This window comes from Panthera tigris, chromosome X (assembly GCF_018350195.1).
Source record: "Panthera tigris isolate Pti1 chromosome X, P.tigris_Pti1_mat1.1, whole genome shotgun sequence".
Classification (NCBI taxonomy): domain Eukaryota; kingdom Metazoa; phylum Chordata; class Mammalia; order Carnivora; family Felidae; genus Panthera; species Panthera tigris.
Window position 1 is genome coordinate 120,885,477 of NC_056677.1, and position 23,115 is coordinate 120,908,591.

A 23,115-nucleotide genomic window follows, 5' to 3' on the forward strand; every position below is an offset into this window, starting at 1 on the left:
AGTGAAGATATACAGATGGCAAATACAGATATAAAAAGTTGCTCAACATCATACGTCATTAGGGAATTGCAATAAAACAAGATTCCTCTAGACACCTATCAGAACGGACAAAATTCAAAACACCGATAATACCAAAAGCCTGTGAGGTTGTGTAGCAACAGAAACTCTCCTTCGTTTCTGGTGGCAATACAAAATGACACAGTGTTTTTAGAAGACACTTAGCAGTTTCTCACAAAGCCCAACATAGTCACCATACAATCCAGCTATTGCACACGTAGGTATTTACCAGAATGAGTTGAACACTTACATCCACACAAACCTGCACATGAATGTTTAAGGCCGTGTTTTTCATCATCAGCAAAAACCGGAAGAAACCAAAATGTCCTTCGACAGGTGGATAAACAAGCATGTACATCAGAGGATAGAATATTATTTCTCAATAAAATGAAACATGCTATGAAGTCATGAGACGAGGTGCAGCAATCTTAACTGCATGTTGCCAAGTGAAAGAAGCCAATCTGAAAAGGCCCCGTACTGTATGACTCCAAGCACGTGACATTCTGGAAAAGGCAAATCTGTGGACACAGTAAAAAGATCAGTAGTTGCCAAGGGTTAGGGGGTTGAGCTGATGAATAAACAAGTGGAGCACAGGGATTTTTAGGGTGGTGGAATTATTTTATATGATACTGTAATGGTGGAGGCATGACATCACGCATTTGTCAAAACTCATACACCGTACAACACAAAGAGTGAACCTTAATGTCAACTATGGACTTCAGTTAACAACCATGTGTCAGTATTGGCTCATCAGTGACAACAAATGTATCACAATAATACAAGATATTAATAACAGAGGAAACTGAGAGGGGGTGTCAGGAAACTGATATGGGAACTCTCTCCTATTGCCTCAATTTTCCTGTAATTCTAAAACACAAAGATTATTAATTAAAAAAAACATTTTGTTTCTAATGTCTAGTTTGAAGGAGAGGTCAAAGTGAGGTGAAATTGTCAGAGAATGCGTCATGAAAGAAGGGAAGCTTTAGCTGGGTCCTAGAGGATACATAGGATTTCTAGAATTAGAAAGGACAAAGGGCATTTCAGCTGGGATTGAGGCATGAAAAAGACTCAGAGGGCTCAAATTGCGAAGGAGCAGGAAATAACACAGAATAAATCAATGCAAAGACAACAGGCAGCAATTTAATGGAAACTAGGGGCTAAGGCAAGGCTAGAAGTGCTGAAGCATCAATTCCAATATCAGATAAACACGGGCATGGGAGCAGACTTGATCTGAGCTGAGTCCTCAACACGTATTCATTCATTCATTCATTCACTCATTCATGCATTCATATGCATTCATTCATGCAGTCAATATTTAGTAAGCACCTCCTATGTTCCAAACACTGTAGTGTTTAGGCACTGGGGACAAGCCGTGAATAAAAGAAACAAAAATCTCTGTTCTCACCGAGCTTACATTCTAGTGAGAGGAGACAGAACTCACCTGGTGTTTTGAAGAAACAGCAAAGAAGCCAGTATGGCTGGAATGGAGTGAAGGAGGAGGTAGAAGGTGAGACAGATAAGACGCCAGAGTATGTAACGCACTGAGTCCAGAATAAATAAGCACTTTAGCTTTTACCCTGAGACACTTAGGGAAGAACTTGGAGGGGTCTTAAGTGGCAGAGTGGCTTGACAGACACCTGAATAGGGTCACGGTCTCTTCTGTGTTCAGAATAGACAAGAGGGTAAGAGTGGCTGCACGGAGACCAGAGAAGCTGTTACCCTCATCCAGGTAAGAGAAGATGGGGGCTTGGAACATGGTCTTAGTGGCACAAGTGGTGACAAATGGATTGTAGACTCCGAAAGGATTTGCTGATGGGACTAGGTGTGTGTGAGAAAGGGACAAAATGATTTGGCTTTAGGCCTGGGAAACTAACTTGAAGAAAGGGTTGCCAGTGACTGAGAGAGAGAGAGGATATGAGAGGAGCAGGCTCACAAACAGAACTGAGTCCGTGTCTGAATTCAGCTAAGCTGTCTTGAAACGGGGCGTTTCAAGAGCTAGAGATCAGAACAGGCTGAGACGGAGTTAAGCGGGCAAGACTAAGAGCACGTACAGGAAGTGAGGCTAGGCAGGTATTCAGGCATCAAACATTTCCTAAAATCAACCACTTCGTGTCAGGAATACAAAGAAAACTAAGACATCTTCCCTTCCTGGAAGGAACTCACAGTCCGGTGAGGGAAACTGAAATACAAATAGGTGATCATAGTACATCAAGCATCCCAGGAGAGGTATTTCAACATTTACCGAATGCCTGCAATGTGCCAAGCAGTGTGGTGAGGAAGCAGGAGATATGTACAAAGTTCTGCGAGAGCACAGACACACACAAATTCTTGCAAAGGTTCGTACACACATTCACAAGGGTTTTCACCACAGTGTGACAGCAGGGAGTCGGCAGTAACCAAGATGCCCGGCACTAGGGAGATGTATCAGTAAAATCTATCGAATACTCAGCAGCAGGAAGAAGCAAAAAACTAGGTGTACACACAGCAATGTGGATATAATTCGAGAACACAGGGTTGAGCGAAAGCAGTGAGAAAAACATTTCCAGTCCAATACCATCTCTGTAAATGTAAAAGCATTCACAAAACACTGCAGGTCTTAAACTATCAAGGAACTATACCAACACATTGCAGTTGGTATCTAGAGGAAGAATGAAAGTGGGTATTAAGATGAGGGAAAATAATAATATAAAATAATGTAAATGGGACAGGGGCCTGGCAGGGACTGATGATGATAATGTGCTGCGAATTGAGGAGCAAAGTTAACTGAATTCCCTGCACCTGAGGTAAAATAACTGGCTAATAGGAATCCATCTGAAAACCCTAAGGAGAAGGGTGGTTCTGGAAAAGCAGAAGTGTGTGAGTAGAGACATGGAGGCATGAAAGTGAATCATAGGTTCAGGGAACAGCACCAGGTTTAGCATGGCTGGTAGAGGTTGTGAAGAGCCGGTAGCATTTGAAACTCCTGGGTGAACTGAATAACACCCTACACGTGCAGGGTATGACCATTCTAATCAATCTGTCCCCTTTCACTACATCGGGGTGAAAGAGCATATGCTCTGCCCCCGTCCAGCCGTCCTGCGGTCTTCACATCTTGTGACTATTCCAATGGGTCACTCCTGTGTACTGTGGCCTCAAGGAATGTGGCCCTTGATCCGCTGCTGTAAAACTGGAGCTCCACCCCAGTGACACTGCTGCTCTGGCTAGGAGTGGGGTGCGAAGGGAACCGGAGGCCCAGGCGTGCCTCTAATTCTGGGGCATCTGCCTGGGGTCCGTTCACCCCACCTCCACCAGCTCAGGGCTGCCAGTTAACTCTCTCTGGTCACATTCTAGCTGGAGTCATTTCCCAGCTCTGACTACCCCTCCCCGACCCCAGACTGGGTCCTGTCCCACTATTCTAGGGGTATCTAGTTCTTCATAGCCCTTATCACAGTTGCAACTCGACATTTACTTTTCTGATAATTTAGTTATGTCCACCTATGCCTCTGGGTTCCCAGTTAAATGCTGGCAATCTTTTTTTGTTTTTCTCTTCACCAATTTCTCACTAGTACTTATCACAATGCCCGGTATGTGGTAGGGGCTCAATAAACTTCTCAGTTGGATAAAAGCCTTCCAAAAGAAACCTAGGTCAAAGTGGATACAAGGACAGTGCAGAAACAGAAATGAGAAAAAGCTGGGGTTTGTTGTACTGTGGGGTGGGGGGGCGGGTAAAAGGGGAGAGCTGCAAGGAAACAGGTGCGCTGTCCCTGGTAGACAGGTCACTTGACTGCTGTACAAACGCCCACCCCGCCGCCCTGTACAGGGTGGGTATACAGTAGGGGCAAAATAATAGGAAAATAAACTGTAAAGGAATTAACAAGTGCTTAAGACATTCTTTTTTTTTTTCTTTTTTAAACGTATGTCAAGTAAAAGTATGAAAGTGAATTGACGGAAGGGAAGCACGTGGGTCAGTGCCGGGTCTGAGGGAGGGCTAACATTTGCAGAGGTCCTGACACAATCCGCTGTGTCTCAGAGGACACAGGATGTCTCCACAGGACAGACCAAAATCTCTTGGGGGAGGGGGCGGCGTTATTCTCACCTTGCGCCTCTAAGGGCCACACAAGCCTGGGTCACCGTGGTTGCCACTGTAACTAGTTCAAAGTCGTCTTCGATCTAATTCTTCACCTTTAAGCTTGACCCGTACTCCACCTCCAGCTCAGACTGTGCCCCACTTAAAAAAAAAAAAAAAAAAAGCCTCCAACCCAAGCCAGCCGAGACTTCGAATAAGTGAATACACTTGATCACTACAGGAGGCTCTTTCCCACGCCTCCACCTGACCCTCTACAGGAATAGGCGCTCTGGCCCTCGCCAGGCGCCACGAAGCGGCGCGACCTCAGCCCGCGGTGCGACCTGTCACCGCCCTTCCCGCCTTCCCGCCTCCAACGAGCCCGCGCACGCCTAGCCCGCGCGCAGTACGTGTGGCCCGGCCCCCAGCCTGTTTCCAAGCAGCGCGCATGCGCGCGCTCCTGGGCCCGCGGGGAGAAAGAGGGCGGGGCCGAGGGGGGCCAAGCCCGCGGGGGGAGGGGCGGTGTCGGTCACGTGACGCTGTTTCACTGTTTACACGCGGAGCGGCCGGAGCTTTCGGCCTCAGTCAGGCGCTCGGCTCCGTTTCGGTTTCACTTCCGGTGAGGGGCCGCCTCCGAGCGGGCGGTGAGCCGACGGCGAGCGCGGGTGGCGGCGGTGACGGCGGCGCCGCTGCCGGGGGGCGTGCGGGAGCGCGGCGGCGGCGGCGGCGGCGGCGGCGGCGGCTGGGCCTCTTGCGCCCGCAGCCCACCTCTCGGGGGCGGGCTCCCGGCGCGAGCAGGGCTTTCGAGAAGATGGAGGAGCTGGTGGTGGAAGTGCGGGGCTCCAATGGCGCTTTCTACAAGGTACTTGGCTCCAGGGCAGGCCCCATCTTCGTCCTTCTTTCCCTCCCTTTTCTTCTCGGCCTCGGCGGGAGGCAGGCCTGGGGCCCTCTTCCCGAGCGCGGCGCCCGGGGGTCACGGTGCGCTCGTTGGGATGTTTGGGAGAGAAGAACCGGACTTGGGGCCTGTAGGAAGCCCCTCGAGCCCCGCTGCCTCTCCTATAAGAGGCCCCGGCGCCTATCGGAATGAGAGCGGGCAAGGAGAAGAGCGTGTCCTCTCGGGGGCCGAGGGAGAGCTGGGGATGGGCCAGGGCCGGCGGCAGGTACAAGATCCCGGCGGGAAGGGCCGGTATCCGCGCGAAGTGACGGCGACGGCTTATTTCCCTTTCCTAAATCTCCTCTCACCGTGGGATCCGGGCCTGACGTGTGGGTAGTTGCTGAGTAGCTGGGGGCGCTTCCGTCGAGCCGCCTCCTGCCTCTCACTGAGGGTTTGAGATCTCTTTTGGCTTGTCTTTTCCGGTGGTCCAGCGTTGGGACTTCGGAGAGCTCCACTGTTCTGGGCAAGGGGTGTGAAGAAAGAGGAGTAAGAAGCTGTAGTCGGTACCGAATCACAATGGCAACTGATTTTTAGTGGCCTCGCTTTGTGGATTTCAGAAGAGATTTTTGAGATCCAAAAGTTTCAGGAAGACCCTGACATATCCGAGTAATGCATTAGAGAAGTTTGTAATCTTGAATATTGGCGGCCCCCTCCCTTGTTATAAATGCGGCCAGATTCAGGAATACAGATGCTTCAGCGTCTGAAAACATTATTAGCAACTCTGCTACTTAAGGAAACAATTTTTAACCCTCCAAAGGCCTGAATATATGCCATGAAACTTCAGGAAATTAACTGAGAGTACATTATTACTAGAGAATTTCAATTCGCGAATAGAAATAATTGTTTTGTGCTCCAAATACTTGACTATCTTTTCTCAATGTGTAATGTTGCAGTGGACAGTATTGTTGAGGTTTTAAATAGGCATGCATAGTAGTAATGTGGGGTTTTCTCTTTTAAGTTACATCATTGCAGATCTAATATCTTACGTTTTCAAAAGGAGGATTTAAAACATTCTTAATGTATCAGTAGGGCATCTGTTGGTAGTAGTCACTGTAGATCTATAAATTCTTGTTTTCTCTTGAATGTTTCTCTATAACTCCTATAAGTAAAATTCCACTTTAGTATTTTGGCAATAGAAGGTACATATGGAAGGAAGTGTGGAAATTAGCTATTGTCATTGTCCAACACATTTCTTAAATTTATTATAGCATAACTGAAACATTTCAGAGAAGACTCAGTTGTCTATGGGAAAATTAACAAGTGACTTCATACGTGTGTATTTACCAATTCTGTGGAGATATTTGGGATCAACGTATTTCATAAGTGCATAAAGTATGTAGACACTTTTAGCCAAAAGATAAAGCCCAACTATGAAAGGAAAGGAAAAACCCAACATTTATATTGTTAGTCTCACCAATATAAAATTGTTTATGTTGACTCTGTAGTCAAAATGTTGGTCTGCATTTATTTTAGTGATCCATAATAATTTCTGCTAGTTAGTGTGGAATCAGTCTGGTTCCTAGATGGGTAGTTTTGCTCACCAGATTTGTGGTGCCGACTGTAGTCAATATAAGCCAGGGGTTAATGGTTGGGCAGTGTTCTAATAGATCTCTGATATTAGCTTAGATTGGACACCACTCTTTACCGTCTTTCAGTGGAGTTTGCCTGCTATGAGAAGGCAAGTAGCACATCCTGGTCTTGAAGGATTTATTGTTCCCTTCCAGCAACCTATCATTTGCTGCGGTGATTTTGCTTGCAAGCTGATTGGACTATAATAAGAAATGCCCTCTATCTTTGCTCTTAATCCTCCGTTTTAGTTGTGTGTTGTTTTTTTTTTTTTAACGAATTTGCTTAATATGAAGGTAAATAAAAAGAATGGATTGTCCCTTAGTTTCTTGAAGGGAAATGTGAAACATCAAATACGTGTAGAGAAATTGCTATTACGTTTACTTAATTAAAGTTTATTTTTAAGAAAACTTCAAATGGTCTGTGCTGGTACAAAAATAGTTTCTATAATGAAGAGGTTTAACTTTTCATAGGACTCAAAATATTGTCAAGAATTGTAAAGCAAAAAGTAAATCGAGTTGCTTGTCCAGTGAGATGGACAGAAAAGATGGGAAATAAAAGACCAATAAAAAATGAACTATTACGGAGAAACGTTACATTTATGAAAAAGATAGGAACCTGGTTCATCAAGAACAGCCTTTAAAAACTGAACAACTCCAACAACTTCAGTATAAGTGAATTCACACTTCTATTTGCCTAACACAACCACCATATTGCAAGGGATGATTCTCTATCTTCTGAGCACATGGTCCAAGTTTACAATATAAACTGGATAGAGTATAGCTGCAAATATTTGGATTCTTTTCTCTGCAAAACAACTAAAGTTCAAGATTCAGAATTAACAGTATCATGAAACCAAAACTCTAAGATTGGAGAATTCATTTCTATTTTTCCCTCTAGTGTTTATTCTTAAGAACTTGAAAGTTACATTTAGTAGTTGTCAGAGCCACTACTTTTATGCTTACTTATTCCTTTGACTTGGAAAAAGTCTCATGTACAACTTAGAGTCTTATGTTATTTAAGACATGAGGACACATGAACAAATGTCACAAAATCTTTCCAAAGCATCTCCTAAACAAATAATTTTGAAATAGGTTCTTTATTCTAGGGGCATCTACCTAAAATAGTGTAGTGGTGGCTTTTGTTTTGTTTTGATGTTAAGGGTTTCTTTGGGGGGGGGGGGGGATGAGAGTTCTAATGTATTGAGAATATAGAACGTATGTCATTCTGATATGAATGTACTAGTATATCCTAAAGTTCTTAGGTTTTGGGTACTAGTATGAATATTACTAAAGATGGATAAATCATGTGTTCGAAACATAAGATAGTTTTCTGAAACTATAGTGACATCTGATTCAATATTGTAATACGGTGTGAATATGCTAAATTGTATTCTTATTTTTAGATTTTAATTTAATACATCTTATGTTTTTAAGTTTGGTATCTGAGGACAGACTTTAATGTGGTAAGTAATACTGTTGAACTAGCAGCTATCTTATGACAAAATGTACAATCAGGAAGAGGTATTTTTAATGAAGACATTAGTGGCCCAACATGTCATGTTAGCTACATACATAGCCTGCTAGAAATCAGTGTTTTACTACAAATAAACTTGCAGAAGGCATTATTCATGTTTATTCTGAAGTCTCTACATCTAACTTTGCATTATAGGTGTTCTATACTTCAAGGAAGTGGGTTTTTCAGGTCAACCACATTTTTTTTCTTCCCCGAGTCTAGCCTTTTTAGGGTTTGATGTCTTTGTGGAAGCACCATTTTTCCCCTTTCGAAGTGTGCATTTTCCAACTTCATGCTCACACATTCTAGAAACCTCCAAATTATTACTTAAATACAAAACTCAGTAGTATAATAATTGGGTTTCTGGTTCCTGTCCACTGTGGGAATGTGTTTTCTGAGATGGCTGTGATCATGATCATGACTGTTGAGAGGTACTGAGAGCTTTCTAGGTGCCAGGCACTATTCTAGACACTTTACATCTGTGAATAATTTATTTAATCCTCTCCCACAATCCTGAGGTGCTATTGTTATTCCCATTTTGTAGATGAGGACAGAGATGTACAAAGAGGTTAGGTAAGTGATTTACTACTGAGCCTCATAGCTAGTAAGGGTTCTCAGGTTCGTGATCTGAGATCAGATAGCATCATTTCTGAAATGATGAAATTTAGCTTGAAGAAATGAACTGGACTTGATTTCCTGCCCTTTTTAAAATTTCATTATAACCTTCCGATTGTATCTTGTTAGTGTAACACCTCCTTAGTACCATTGTAAGAGTTGCAAGGTGATGTTACCACTTTTTACTGTTCATACAAAGATGCCATGACATATGCAGCTTCTGTATCAGCTTTTTATTAAATTACCTCTTGCATCTTGATATTTTACTATGTAATTCTTCCTGTGAATTCCTACTAAGGAAAGAGAAAGTTGGAAATCTTTGACCTCACTATGAAATTGCTTTTGTCGTATGGAGCATATAAGAACTGAAGCATTAAAAAGTTTGAATACATACGCACACAGGAAAGTTAATACTATTCTCTCTACCTGTGTGCTATCTTAGAGTCAAGATGAATCAGAAAGAGTGCATTTTTCTCAGAATTTGTGGTAAGTGCCCAAGTAAAGTCAAGTAATCCTGGACATGTGCTGTGGTTGGAGAAGGGTTGTTGATGAGGTTAATTGTGCTTTTCCCTTTCTGTTCATTCCTTTATGTTGTTAGGGCCCACATTCAAAGGGTGACAAAATGATAACCCCACTCTATATGTGAAGCCTTGGGTTTGAATTCTATATCCCTATGCTCTGGTCCTGTGGGCTTTCTTTAGGAGGGACATTTTGCCGTGCTCTACATTTTCTCTAACGAGAATTACCATCGCACTACATGTGTTGTCTTCAGTGATGGTGTAGTAGCTGTCTTCTGTGGGGGTCAGGGGCTAGCACTGAAGTACATACAGGTTGTCTATATGATAACCACTCTTCTGACTAGTGACTAGTGAGTTTACCAAGCGAAGACGTGTGAGTTGGAAGGTAAGAGTTCACCCAAATAGGGATGGACTTCTTAGCTTCATCAGTCCTGGTAGTGTAATGTTTGAATTGTCATTGCACACTTTTGGTAAGTATGATTTCTGTTACTGCTTCTTTGATCTAGTTGCCAGTTAAGTTGGGGATCCCATAATGACTTTTTGATTTCTTGTTTCTTCTCCTGATGAGGAGCCTGTGTCTGTCTTTAGCACTGCACTTTAGCATCTTTCTCAAACCCTAAAGGTTTTCATTACATCTTGTCTTCTCAGAGTCTAAATAACCTTTCAGTATTTAGTATCTTTGAGGAAATAGTCTTTTCTTTCTGTATCCCAATTTTTAAATCTTTTTTCTTTAGTGTGCTTTTGTTGAGATGTAACTTTCTGAACTGCAAGAGTATTTATGGTTCTGCATCTTTTTTTTTAATTTTTTTAACGTTTTATTTATTATTTTTTTTTGAGAGAGCACGAGCAGGGGAGGGGCAGAGAGAGAGGGAGACACAGAATTCAAAGCAGGCTCTAGGCTCCGAGCTGTCAGCACAGAGCCCGACGTGGGGCTTGAACCCACAAACCGTGAGATCATGACCAGAGCCGAAGTCGGACGCTTAACCGACTGAGCTACCCAGGCGCCCCTGTGGTTCTGCATCTTTCATAAAATACACCCCTCTCTGCTTTACCTCTCATTTATTTAGTGCCAACTGTCCAGGCAGGCATTGTGGTAGGCACTAGACATGTGCGATTTCATGACAACACCCTTATAAGGCAGATCCAGTTCCCCTGTATCCATTTGTTACTAGCAGTTGAGGAGTCTGAGGCACAGAGACCACTTGGAGACTTTCACAGCTTATCTGGTAGAACCAAAATTTGGAGCCTAGGTCTCCTTCACAGCAAAACTTTTTTTTAAATTTTTTTTTTTATGTTTTATTTAATTTTGAGAGAGAGAGAGAGAACACACAGGAGGGACAGAGAGAGAGAGAGGGAGACACAGAATCCGAAGCAGGCTCCAGGCTCCAAGCTGTCAGCACAGAGCCCGATGCGGGGCTCGAACTCGTGAGCTGTGACTGTGAGATCATGACCTGAGCCGAAGTCGGATGCTCAACCCACTGAGCTACCCAGGCGCGCCCCCTTCACGGCAAAACTCTTAACCACTAAGTTTCCTGAGTCCCGTAAGAGCCCTGGCTCTCAGTACAGTGCAGCTCCCTTTATGCATTCTATTCAAACCCCTTCCGTCTGTCGTCTTTGTAACCTCAGGGATCCCCCTGAACGTATCTTCTCCCCTGATACCAACTTTGTTTGGTGTAGATAGGTGGGGATTACTAGTTTTCCAGGTTGGTGGTGGGTAGGGTGGTAATGCTCCGGATGTGTCCACGGAACGAGGGTGTATGAGTGTTGGGGTAAGGGAAGGGTGGCCAAAAAAACGGTTACTGGAGAATGTTGAGCCGCAGGAAGATGGGACCCTGGTTGGACGTGAACAGGTTAGTAAAAGGCCTCAGAAGTCAAGGAGATGTTTCTCCTGGGTGTGAGAGCAGGCCAGATGCAACCAATAGTTTCTTCTATTCAGCTTGTTACAGCAGCAACAAGAAGGTATTCCGTGCCTTCTGTATTAATATGCAAACAATGACTAAAAATGACTGATTTTGGAATAATCCTACAAACATCCACATACAAATAAGCCTCATTAACTAGAAAGCCAAGGGCTAGTAGGCTGTGATGATTATTCAAATCATTTCTGACACTCTACATCCAGAATTGCTTTCAAAGCCTTTGAAAGCTTTTGGTTGTTAATAGTCACAACAGTTGCAGATCTTCCTGCTTTGAGGGAACGTTTGATTTTTAGGAACTAGGCACATGTGGTGAATGAGTATGATTAAACTGTGCAATAACTTTTTGGCAAAGAGAAAAATAAAAATAACAGCAATAAAGCAATGAGACTGACCTTTAGAGTCAGTAAGGTGGATTTGAAAACAGTCCCCAACATTTGTAAAAAAATGCTTTTAAATCAGTGCCATCCAGTGGAATTTTCTGCGATGTCGGAACTGATGTCTACCTGTGCCGCTCACTACAACAGACACTAAGGCATGTGTGGCAATTGAGCATTTGAAATGTGGCAAGTATGACTGGGAGACTGATTTTTTATTTTATTTAATTGTAATTAATTTAAATATAAATAGTCACATATGGCCTGTGGCTGCTATGGTAGACAGCATAGTTTTAGAATAGAGCAATGGTATTGGAAAGATGCCTAATTGAGAACAGTTTTTCATTCAGCTGTAACAAGGTTCTCTTGCCTGACTAAAGGACTTAACATTTTCTGCATAGTATACAGTAAGGAACTAATGTTAATTACTGCTGCGGCGACATGCAAACATAAAACTTGAGACAAGAATGAAAACAGAAGCAGGACACCTGGGTGGCTCAGTCAGTTGAATGTCTGAGTCTTTTTTCTTTTTGTAAGTTTATTTATTTGAGAGAATGAGCGAGCAGGAGAGGAGCAGAGAGAGGGAAAGAGGAATCCCAAGCAGGCCCCGTGCTGTCTGCGCAGAGCCGGAATCGGGGCTTGATCCCACGAACCACAGGATCATGACCTGAAACGAAATCAGTAGTCATAGGCTTAACTGACTGAGCCACCCAGGTGCCTGGAGCGTCCGACTCCTACTTTCGGCTCAGCTTATGATCCCAGGGTCATGGAATTGAGCCCCATATCGGGCTCCGCATGGAGCATCGAGCCTGTTTAAGAATCTCTTACTGTCCCTTTGCCCCTCTCCCCCAGCTCATGTGTGCTCATGCTCGCTTGCACATTCTGTCACAAATAAAAAAAACATTTTTTGTAAATGAAAACAAATCATGCCCCTTCTTGGTGAATAAGGGATCACCTCGTAATAAGAATCTTGATTTGAGTCTTTGATGGATTCCCTCCCCTCAAAAGTGGATTGTATTGACTATCAGGTAAAGAGAAAGCAGGAATGGGGGGGGGGTCTGCTATTCCCATTCTAAACTAAAACATCATGGTTAGTATTAAACTAGAGTTTTCAAAAGATGCTGTAGAAAGTGCTCATGATTTAAATATAGCTGAGGAAACATGATGGGAAGAAAATATGGCTTCCTCCCCACCTTTAAATCAGCATCTATAGAAATATATGTGCATGCTGAATTTAGAAATAATAACTTAGCCATGTTGGGTATAGCAGAACACTTGGATTCCATTTTATAGTCCCTTTTGATCTTATAAGGGAACTTTTTTTTAGCATAGCTTCGCTTTTATTCTTTTCAACATAATTGCAGAAGACTGGTGTCTCTGTTTATGTAGCTTCCATATAAAAGTTTTTTAGGGCCCTGCTTCACCTGCCATTGTTTTTCTTAAGAGCAACTAATTGATACTTGACTGATACATTTTAGTTTTGTATCTGGAGAAGTGTAAGTTTTTGATTAAGCCTTTAGCTTCAAGCCTTGGAAGACTTTTACCAAGACATTTGCCTTGGATCACTTGTTTGTTTATAGTTTTAGGTCTTACATTTTGGTCTCATACATTTTTAGTTTTTTGTATGTGGTCTAAGAGTCAAAAACTTCTTGTTCTGCACATGGATATCCAGTTGTCCTGGCAGCGTTTGTTGAAAACGCTATTCTTTTTCCCTATTAAGTTGTGTTTGCTTCCATGTCCACAGAGGATTTCTTTCTATCACACCCCACGCTGTTTCTCCAGCTCAGAGTCTTTGTTCCTATTTTCCGTTAGGCCTGGCATGCTTTTTCCATCTTCCGCTCCCTTTTGTGTTGCGGAGTCTTCCTCAGTCTTCCAAGTTTGATAAGAAAACTCACCTTTACTTTGTCTTCCCTGATGAACACAACACACACACACACACACACACACACACACACACACACACACAGTCTTTTCTCTATGGGTAGGATAGGAACACCTTGGGCAATGATCCATTTCATTGAGTTCTTAGTAGGTCCTCTGAAGTCTGAGAGTAAATAAAGTAAGACCTTAGGAAGCTTACCGTTAGTGGGGAGACGAGCAATAGTAATATAGTGGGGTGAGTTTATAGTAGGGGTGAGCATAGGATATGCTGTAAGAATGCAAGGACGGAATGTAACCTAGTCTGGGTTTGCGCATAAGCGGTGGCATCTGAACCAAGACCTAAGAGACTAATAGAGGTAGCTAGATGAAAAGAGGGGAAGGACAGTGGGTAAGAAGGAACAGCATTTACTGAGAAGCCCAACTAGTTTCGCACTGCTGGATCCGCAGCCTCCAGGGATGTGAAAGATGAAGCTTGGAGAGGTGAGGGGTGGGGCCAGGTCACGCAGGGCCTTTTACAGCCAAAAAAGGAGTTTGGCCATAATCCCACAGGCAGGGAGAAAGCATGGAAGGAGAGAAACGTGTACGGAACAAATTTGAGTAAGAAGCTTAAATCTCTCAAGCCATTATAAAATGAATTAAGATATAAAGCCCCTTTGGGTTTCTTTATGCTTTATCCTACTCCTCTAATGGTCAAAACAAAAACAAAAACCTTTCCTGCACCTATTAAAAACTTAATTTTATAGAATTATGGACAGCATGCTGCTTAAAGAATTCTTGATAATTAGTTAGCTATTACTTTAGTTATGTCATTTTATAGAATTAAAGAACAGGCATGCTGATTAAAGAATTCTTGATAATTAGTTAGCTATTACTTTTGTTATGTCTTTCTGCAGATTACTAGCAATTGCGTCATCAGATTTAAAAGATTTAAACCTCTGCTTTATATTACTGTGTTTCCCTCCAAGTGCCTATGAGATTGAGAATTTAATTAAACTCTGGTAATTGGACTTTTTAGTGGCATTAGCAGCATATTGCCGTTCAGGAAAATTTAGTGTGCTTGTATATACCTAGATTTGAGATTATACTTAGTCATTTGCTATTGTAGTCTCCTAAAATTGTATTAAAGAGAAGAAGATAGGTTACAAGAGATCTATACTGGCTGGCATGTGGTGCTGGATCAAATTTCTTAGTTTTCAATAATTTTAGCCTGAAGTGCACCTCGAGGTACGTACTCAGTACCTGCATTGTAATTTCCAATTACTTCACTCCTTAGATGCTGACCTCTGGAAGAAGCAGTTTTGTTTTCATGTTTTAACTAATCCATATTCCTAGGACCTAGCACATAGTAGGTGGCCAACTAATAGATGTGATCCATGAATGAGTCATCCTCACAAACTGAAGCTTTCATTTGAAGTTCCATTTTATTCTTAAACAGAAAATGTTTGGTGTCTCTATAAAATTTAACTAAAAACAAATGATCTTTAAGCTTATAAGTTAATGTAACTGGTGTCTTTCTTACAGGCTTTTGTAAAGGATGTTCATGAAGATTCAATAACAGTTGCATTTGAAAACAAGTAAGTGTCTTATTTTAAGGTTCAGGTTCCTTAATATTTCATACTAATTATTCTTTTTGCTCCTCATTTTAAAAAATTTGAGTCTAGTTTGAGTGTTTTTCAGGAATGGATCTTCATGTTACTCACCAGGAAGATCCTGAACAACTCAATATTAAAACCAATGGAATGACTGTTCCTGCTGTTAACCTCAAAGATCCCTTTTGTTTAACCTTGATCCCTACATCCCGGTCCCCTTGAATGTAAGGAAAGAAACCAGATTCTTCTGTATTAGTAACTTTGAGTTTGGATAGAAATATTTGTGATTGTTACAACATGAAAATGGATTCATGGGTATTGGTAAAATTGATGAGGGTTTTATAAAGTTAAATGTAAAATCGATGGTCTAATTGTCTAGTATATGTTATGAGGAATAATCATGTTTACTCATGAACTTATATCTGTTTCATTTATAATCAATAATAGCAGTGACCAATCTTTTCTGCTAGAAGAGTAAACAGAAATACTTAGGGGCCTAGGAACATTAGCTGTACGAAGGTAACTGTGGTATAGATGTTGGCATTTTATAGGAAGAGACAAGTCTCTTGACTGAGTTTTTTTTTAATACTAATAAAGCGTATTTTCAGAGTAGCCATTCAAGATTCTAAAGTACATATGAACTCTGTAGCCAGAGTGTAGATGTGGTCATGATTTTAGGATTTTGTTGCACTCTGAAGAATGGTCCACAATTACAACATTTTGGCTTCTGTGTGCCAAGAGAATTGATAGCATCTCAAAAGCAGTTTGTAGATCCATAGAGAAAAAGATGAGTGGTTGCTTAGGGCTGGAGGGGATGGGGAGTCCTAACTAAAGGGCATGGGATTACCTTTTGACGTGAAGAAAATACTGTAATATTGACTGGTAATGGTTGCACATACATGTGAATATACTGAAAACCGTTGAATTGTACATACACTTAAGTGGATGGATAATTTGGTATGTGAGTTATATCGGTAAATCTGTTAAAATGTATCTGACCCAGACATACTGCAATTTTATCGTTAGCAGATTCTTTGAGCTACCAACAGGACAAAGTAGTAGTAGTCTCAGATGCCTGCAACACATTTAGGGGGACAGGGATAAAAGGATTTAGAATATTGAACCCTATTCTCAGCTCTAGACACTAACCTCAGTCCAGAATATAAATTTGAATAACAGAGTAACTTTTTCTGAAGGCATAGAGCCAAAAGCTCCAGAATTTGCCTCTGCTGCTTCAAGTATCCATGGATTTGCATGGTTATACACTAGACAGCAGCATCACACTTTTAACAGAAGAATCTTTGATAACATGAGAGTAATTTTTTTGTAATTATACTCTTATCTGCTTGCTCCAATCACTAGACAAACACTGTTTCCCATAAAGGAAGAGTTATCTTTATTTGCCACTCTTTTAATTTCTCCTGTAGTCTTTAATCTAAGTGTTAAACAAACACTCGTTTCCTCTCTGCATTCAAGAATGTGTCTGGTTAATGCACTGTCTTATTAGATCAGTTCTCTTTTGTTTTTAATCAGATTTCTATTATAAATCTAAAGTTACTCTACATTTGGACCTCCTTATTTTCTTCTATACTATATAGCTGCATAAAAGTTTTTCTTCAAACTGTCATTCTGGGGATTTGAAATAAATCAGCTGTATTCTTTGTGTTCGTGGAATATGTTTGAGATTCACCGCTGGGTTTGAGCACATCACTAGGGTTTGATAGGTCCCTACCAAAGTAGTCTCTGCCCATCCTTGGGTGTTTCCTTTTTGTTTTTCTGTTTAAGAAAAACTAATGTTTTATAGAACTTCAGACTATATCTACTCTTTCTTTTCCTTTCAATCATAAAGAAAGTCCTATTGCCATAATACCAGCTTATTTTAGATGTTATGTTTTTACTTTCCGTATTTCACATTTTTGGATAAAGAATTTGAATTTTTATCTCGGTACATTTAGGATTTAAGATAATTCTTCCTTCTTTGGAACCAAGAAAACTATATTTTGTATTATATGTTTTTGAAAACACACTTAGCAATGAATTTGTGACATGTTAAAAGTCATTAATTTTCAGTATATATAAAAAGGCTTTTCTGAAGTAAAGACAGCGTTTTCTAAAGTGTCATAATTTTCAAATGTGTATGATTCAGAGAAAGGGTTCAGTCTAATATAGACCTAATCAGATTTCCATAAATTCTAACTTAATTACCTACCCTCCTATCTTCTATATGGCTCTTCTTTTTTTTTTTTTTTTTTTTAATTAGCACTTTTCTCAGTAGGATTTTACTAAGAAAGCTTAACAACAACAACAAAAAAACCAGAAATGACTGCAGCAGTTGAATCCCTCCAGTGTTTCTGCAAAGTTTGTCTTTTAATATTTTATATCATTTTGGATATAAAAGAATAACCTGGTGTTTTTCCAAATTGTTCCATATCATCTTAAATTTAAAGACATAGGCAAGTTACCAAACTCCTGTAGGCTGTCTTCATCGGGTTTCTGTGGTTTAGCAGACCTTACCAGGCCATGCTGATCAGCAGCCAGCTATCCATGGCAAGAATTGACCACCTCGTGGGATCTAAAATTTAAAGGGGGAAAAGTGAGTTGTGAATTGCTAATGTGCTGACTTCCCCATTTTGCTTGGGAATTAGAGGGCATTTAGGACCAGTTCCTGTGGTCCTTAGAATGTGGTTAAAATTCCTTTGCAAGTAGAAGTATGGTGATGATGTTATTAACACTTACGTATACTAACATTTAATTTAAGCATCAAAAGAAATTGCTGTTGTGGCCTTGCATTTAGCACTCTTAGAGGTTGAAATTACTGGAAGAAAGACTTGTTTGGAAAATTGTAATGTTGATCTGTTGTGTTTAGAGGAGTATTCCAAGTAGAACTACGAGGCTGCTGTGCTGCATGCAGACTTTGTTGAAATGTCTCTACGTTGCCATTAGGCCCTACTCAGCAAAATACTGACTATTTTAAAAGCATTTGCTTCTTTACACTAGAAAAACGGAGGTTCACGTTTGGCCGAGAGTTGATGGCAGTGTGGTGGTCATTGTTTCCATTAAACCAGAAAGCGTGTAAAATAATTATGTGTTTGCTTATTTGCAGCTGGCAGCCAGAGAGGCAGATTCCATTCCATGATGTGAGATTCCCACCACCCATAGGTTATAATAAAGATATAAATGAAAGTGACGAAGTTGAGGTAAGTTTTCCCTGCCTTTGAGGAGTGGGAGCGTTTAATTTGCCGGAGCCTTTTGCACCCCTTCTCTTTAACACTGTTTAAAACTACCTTGAAAATTACAGCTGCGATGGACATGTGCTTTTGACAGCCGAGTTGAAACACTATGTGCTGCTTAACTGGCTGCTTGAGCAGCATTCGGGGCGCATCTTTAGAAGTCACCACTAATTTCCTTTGCCTGCTGGTACTTCTTTTGTCCCTTCCTTCAATCTCTGAATCTTTATTAAAATAATACATTGTTAGCTGACAACTTTGTCTCCGTTTTAAGCAAAATGGATTAGGAAAATTAGTAGTACAAAGGAAAAAAAGTCATGCCTTGCCTTGTAGTAGAGCAGCATTCTAGAATTTCTTTAAGTAGCAGCGAATCCTCCCAGTGTATTATTAAAAGCCCATCTATGAGTTTTAGTATAAACACATATAGGGAAAAAATCTTTTCACTGAGCATGCTGTGAACCTTGTGTTCATGTGCCATTCATGTCTTTGACTAAAATGTGCTCTGGAGATATACCACATTAACAAAAACATTGTGTTTATAATTTCTCTAGCCACTGAAAATGCTTTTGGGACTTAACAGCACTTGGAGTCTGCTTTATGTTGTAGTTAGTCTGTGTTGTTTCCTTCCTCCCTCTCACACCATTTTAAGCTGCTTCTCTTCGTTCTCTACCATGCCTTGTTAATACTTGCAACTTCGTGAATATTTGTGGTATGAAGGCAGCGGCTAAATAGACATTTATATACAGGTAAGGTAAAGTGTACTAGGTCCTTGAATTCTTATTTCCTGTGCCAGGTACAGGTGGTACACGAAAACTGAAGAGTCTCCTGCCTTTGAGGTTGCATTCTAGTCAGAGTAGCTAATAATTATGGCAGATTAAGTTCTAGAGAAAAAATTAAGAGGATGGAAGGTGATATGGGGCAGTAATTTTACAGAATATTCAGGGAAGGTCTCTGGATGTCTAGGCCCGTGTTCTTTTCTCCTTCTAAAGTGGAAATAGAATCAAGTACTATTTATTTGCCAAAAATGTACTCAGTATCTACCAGGTATAAGGAGCTGAGCTTGGTTTTGTGAGGTGTCCTAGTAGGAAACACTAACACCATCAGTACCTGAGGACCTTTAGCTGTCCACTTCCCCAGGAGATTACAAGCTTCCTGAAGGCTAGGACATTTGGTATCTCTGTATCAGAAGTGCTCTAATAAAGTTTAGAGGGACAAAGGAGACTTTTTTTTTTCCAACTGAGTCACATGACAGGTGGTGACCAATAAGATACTGTAGCCTCATTGTGTTGCCCAACACTGATACATACCTGACTATATTGTATAACCATTAACTTAGGTTGTAAAAGGGACACAAGACCACTGGGTCTTTTCATGTGTGTGTATAAGGAATGCTTGAAATAGTGATGGATTAAGGGAACTTTTCTCCCCAACTTAGTCACATGGCTCGTGGGGACCAATGAGGTGCTGTTCTCAGGATGACCTCACTGCATTATATAACAATTAACTGAGGTTATTCCTCTGGCTAGAGCAGAACTGTGAAGAAGTGATGGGGGCAAAAGAGAAAGGTAGGTTGAGTTAACTTGTCACTGCATTGTGTCACTGTTAAATTCAGTTGCAAAAGGGAGACGAGTTGGAGCCTTGAGTTACTCATTAACCTTAGGCTCTATACCTCTCCTCACCTGTCCTCTCCTTCCTATCCCCCTCGTCCTCCCTGTTTGTTCCTTCTGCCTCTGAGTATTTGTCTTTCTCTCTTTTCATGTATACTGTGCTGTCTCTTTTCCTGTTAACCTTGATTTGCTAGTGTCATCACCAAAGCTTTCATGCTGCACATTGTAAGTGAACTTTGAGATCACTAGAGAGATGGGTTAGAAGAGCTATCCGGTATGTGAGAGCAGGAAAATGGTATCCAGAGGATTGCCAGCATGGAGTTGTCCAATTTTTGGAGTTCAGGGAGAGGGAGGGGACAGGAGACCAGAGAGTGACCCAGGTTCTGTTTGCTTCGGCCTCAGGAGACATGACTGCCAGGGTGGTATCCTTAGCGGGCTGAGTGGTCAGAGGCCTCACTCATTTAGTGACCATGCAGCCGGCAGCAGGCCAGGGCCAATAACTTCCAATCACTTAGGTACTTATTAGAGTAAAACACAAACAAGTTTGTACATTTTTAGATACGTTTTTGTAGCTCACAAAGTATCCAAGGAAAGCATGCCCGGGTTTATGAACAGCCAGCTTTTCTTGAGTATTCATATGCAGAGAACTGATGATTACTGCCATAGAACAAAGAAAATAGGAAGGCGCTTTGTACAGGGCTTTCCCCAGTTAATCAAGTAGTTTCTGATTATGTATCTATGTCTAGATGTAAGGTTGCAGTCTACTTTGAGGCATAAAACATACGGGTTTGAAAGACACCGGGCTCATTTTAATAATTTTTTTCATTGTCTGATAATCTGTAGATTTCTGAATGTTAATTATGAAATAATCTATGTTGTAATTTTTGTGTAGGTTTATTCCAGAGCAAATGAAAAAGAGCCTTGCTGTTGGTGGTTAGCTAAAGTGAGGATGATAAAGGGTGAGGTAGGAAAATGCATATTTAAAATTTTTTATACTATTTTCCTTTTCTCAACTCATGTATTCTATTTCAGTGTGGATTTCTATTTTAAAGTGATATGTAACTTGTCATTTCATTAAAATGTTTTCTCCACATGTTCAGTATGTTTCATGTGTGTTAGTTGATCAAATACAATTTTTTCCCTCTAGAGAGCTTAAAGATAACTGAATTAGGTATAGCCTATTGTTCTTACTTCAGACATTATGACCAAGCATGACTTTATCTATTTCTCTCAGTTTTATGTAATAGAATATGCAGCATGTGATGCTACATACAATGAAATTGTCACAATCGAACGTCTACGATCAGTTAATCCCAACAAACCTGCCACAAAAGATACTTTTCATAAAATCAAACTGGACGTGCCAGAAGACTTACGACAAATGTAAGTTGGTATGCAAGAAATGCTGAGGACTTACAGGTGATATGCAATTAATTTAAAAGAATATAAAGTTTAAAATAATAGAATTCAAGTTTTAAATTCAGTGAACTTGGGGAAAAAATGGCTTGCATTTGTGTGTAAATTTTTGTGCTTTCCGATTCATATACATTTCCTTCTCGCCTGTAAGTTGGTCAGCAGTTTTTCTTACAGAAAAGAAGCAACCAAACAAAATTGGGTACCCTGCAGCTATCCTCAAAAGTTTTCAACAGTTAACTCAAGAAAATTACTGACTAATCCTACATAACTGAAATAAGAAAGCTTGGCAGAGGAGAGTAACTCCCCTAAATAATGTCACCTTTGGTAATCTAAGACCACAATTAATCTCTTAAGAGCATAACTGGTGTTTTCCTTTCTCTAATCTCAAATGCTTGATTGGGCTGAGTATTACAGAGATGTACAGCAAAGGAACCTTTCTCTTTAATCTCAATTATTGGAGTGGACTAAGTATTTCAGAGATGTACGACAAAGGGGCTAAACTTTTAAATGGATACAGCATATTTTGCATGCATTATGTTTCCCATGATTTCACAGTTGTACTAGGTGCAAATCTCTGCTCGTATTTATGCTAGTAGTTGCTAATCCTACATCTTAGCTTCACAGTGGATATTCTTTTTATTTCTAGGTGTGCCAAAGAATCGGCACATAAGGACTTTAAAAAGGCAGTTGGTGCCTTTTCTGTAACTTACGATCCAGAGAATTATCAGCTTGTCATTTTGGTGAGTGTTTTTGACTTGGCTATTTTGGTATATTTCATTTGGAGTATTTGCTTTGATAATAATGGTATTGATTTATATCCGTTAGTCTATCAATGAAGTCACCTCAAAACGAGCACACATGCTAATTGACATGCACTTTCGGAGTCTGCGCACTAAGCTGTCTCTGATACTGAGGAATGAAGAAGCCAGTAAGCAGCTAGAGGTATGTGGCTTTCCCTAGCACTGCTTGTAAGGCTATCTAGAAATGATAACTGTGGAGTCATAAAACTTGAATATGGGCAGGTTGTCCTTTATTTACTGTTTCTTAGCAATTCCCTATATTTTATATTTGGAAAAATTAAATTCTACAAAGCCTAATCATACTAAAGTTTTTCATGCCTGAGGCTTCAGAGTTAAGTAGCAGTTGATGTATATTAAGGAACTTCTGGTCAACTCGCTTTGTCTAGAAGTTCATCAAAGCTGCTAATAAAATGAGGCAATGCTTCTTCCATATAACATGTTATCATATAAGTACTAGAGAGTATTTAAATATCTAATCATATTCCTTTCATTATGTATGTTTATCTCTGTTTAAAAGGGTATAGAACTTCTTCATTCTAATTGGTTGTCACTCTTTAAAACTCCTGTCTTCAGATTCCTGCCAGAGGCTATTTCCCTAACTTACTATTGCGTCTCTTCAGGTGCATTTTATCTACTTTTATTAATCCTCCAGTAATTTCCATCACCATACATTTATTTTCATTGATAACTATCTAGTATTTCCATTCATTACCATAGAAACTAAATGGATTTTAATGTCCCAATTCGAGGTATTGTCAGATTCCAGAGTTCCTCATCATTATTCATTTCATTAGAGGGAAAACACCATGCAGTTAAAACAATAAAGAAAAAGAGTTCCAAATTGCATTTTAAGAGAGAAGGTAGTTAAGGCTGTATTCTTGTAAATAGCCTGTGAAACTTGCCACCTTCCCACTTGATGCGTGATTGCTGAACTCTTACAGGAGAGGAGACGTTCCTGTCTCCTCTTGCTACTTTGTTGTCCTTACGGCCATGGAGGTCTGTTTAATTGGTTTTTACTCTCATTCTTTATTAATGTCCCTGTGTTCACCCATTTG

The 23,115-nt window shown here is 40.6% G+C and overlaps 1 protein-coding gene across 16 annotated transcripts in view; it reads left to right on the forward strand.

The window, feature by feature from the left end:
- Window positions 1-4,810: 4,810 nt before the first annotated feature.
- The window catches only part of FMR1 (FMRP translational regulator 1), a 50,540-nt gene continuing 32,235 nt past the window's right edge, over window positions 4,811-23,115 (forward strand). For 9 of the 16 annotated variants that reach the window (XM_042973825.1, XM_042973828.1, XM_042973826.1 and 6 more), the window contains exons 1-7: window positions 4,814-4,961; window positions 14,943-14,995; window positions 18,114-18,207; window positions 20,737-20,808; window positions 21,079-21,227; window positions 21,907-22,000; window positions 22,086-22,202. In XM_042973825.1, coding sequence (XP_042829759.1) covers window positions 4,911-4,961; window positions 14,943-14,995; window positions 18,114-18,207; window positions 20,737-20,808; window positions 21,079-21,227; window positions 21,907-22,000; window positions 22,086-22,202 — 630 coding nt within the window. In that variant the 5' untranslated portion in view covers window positions 4,814-4,910. Of the gene's footprint in view, window positions 4,962-14,942; window positions 14,996-18,113; window positions 18,208-20,736; window positions 20,809-21,078; window positions 21,228-21,906; window positions 22,001-22,085; window positions 22,203-23,115 lie in introns of all 16 variants that reach the window. The other 7 variants (XM_042973840.1, XM_042973841.1, XM_042973827.1 and 4 more) reach the window with 3 other exon arrangements.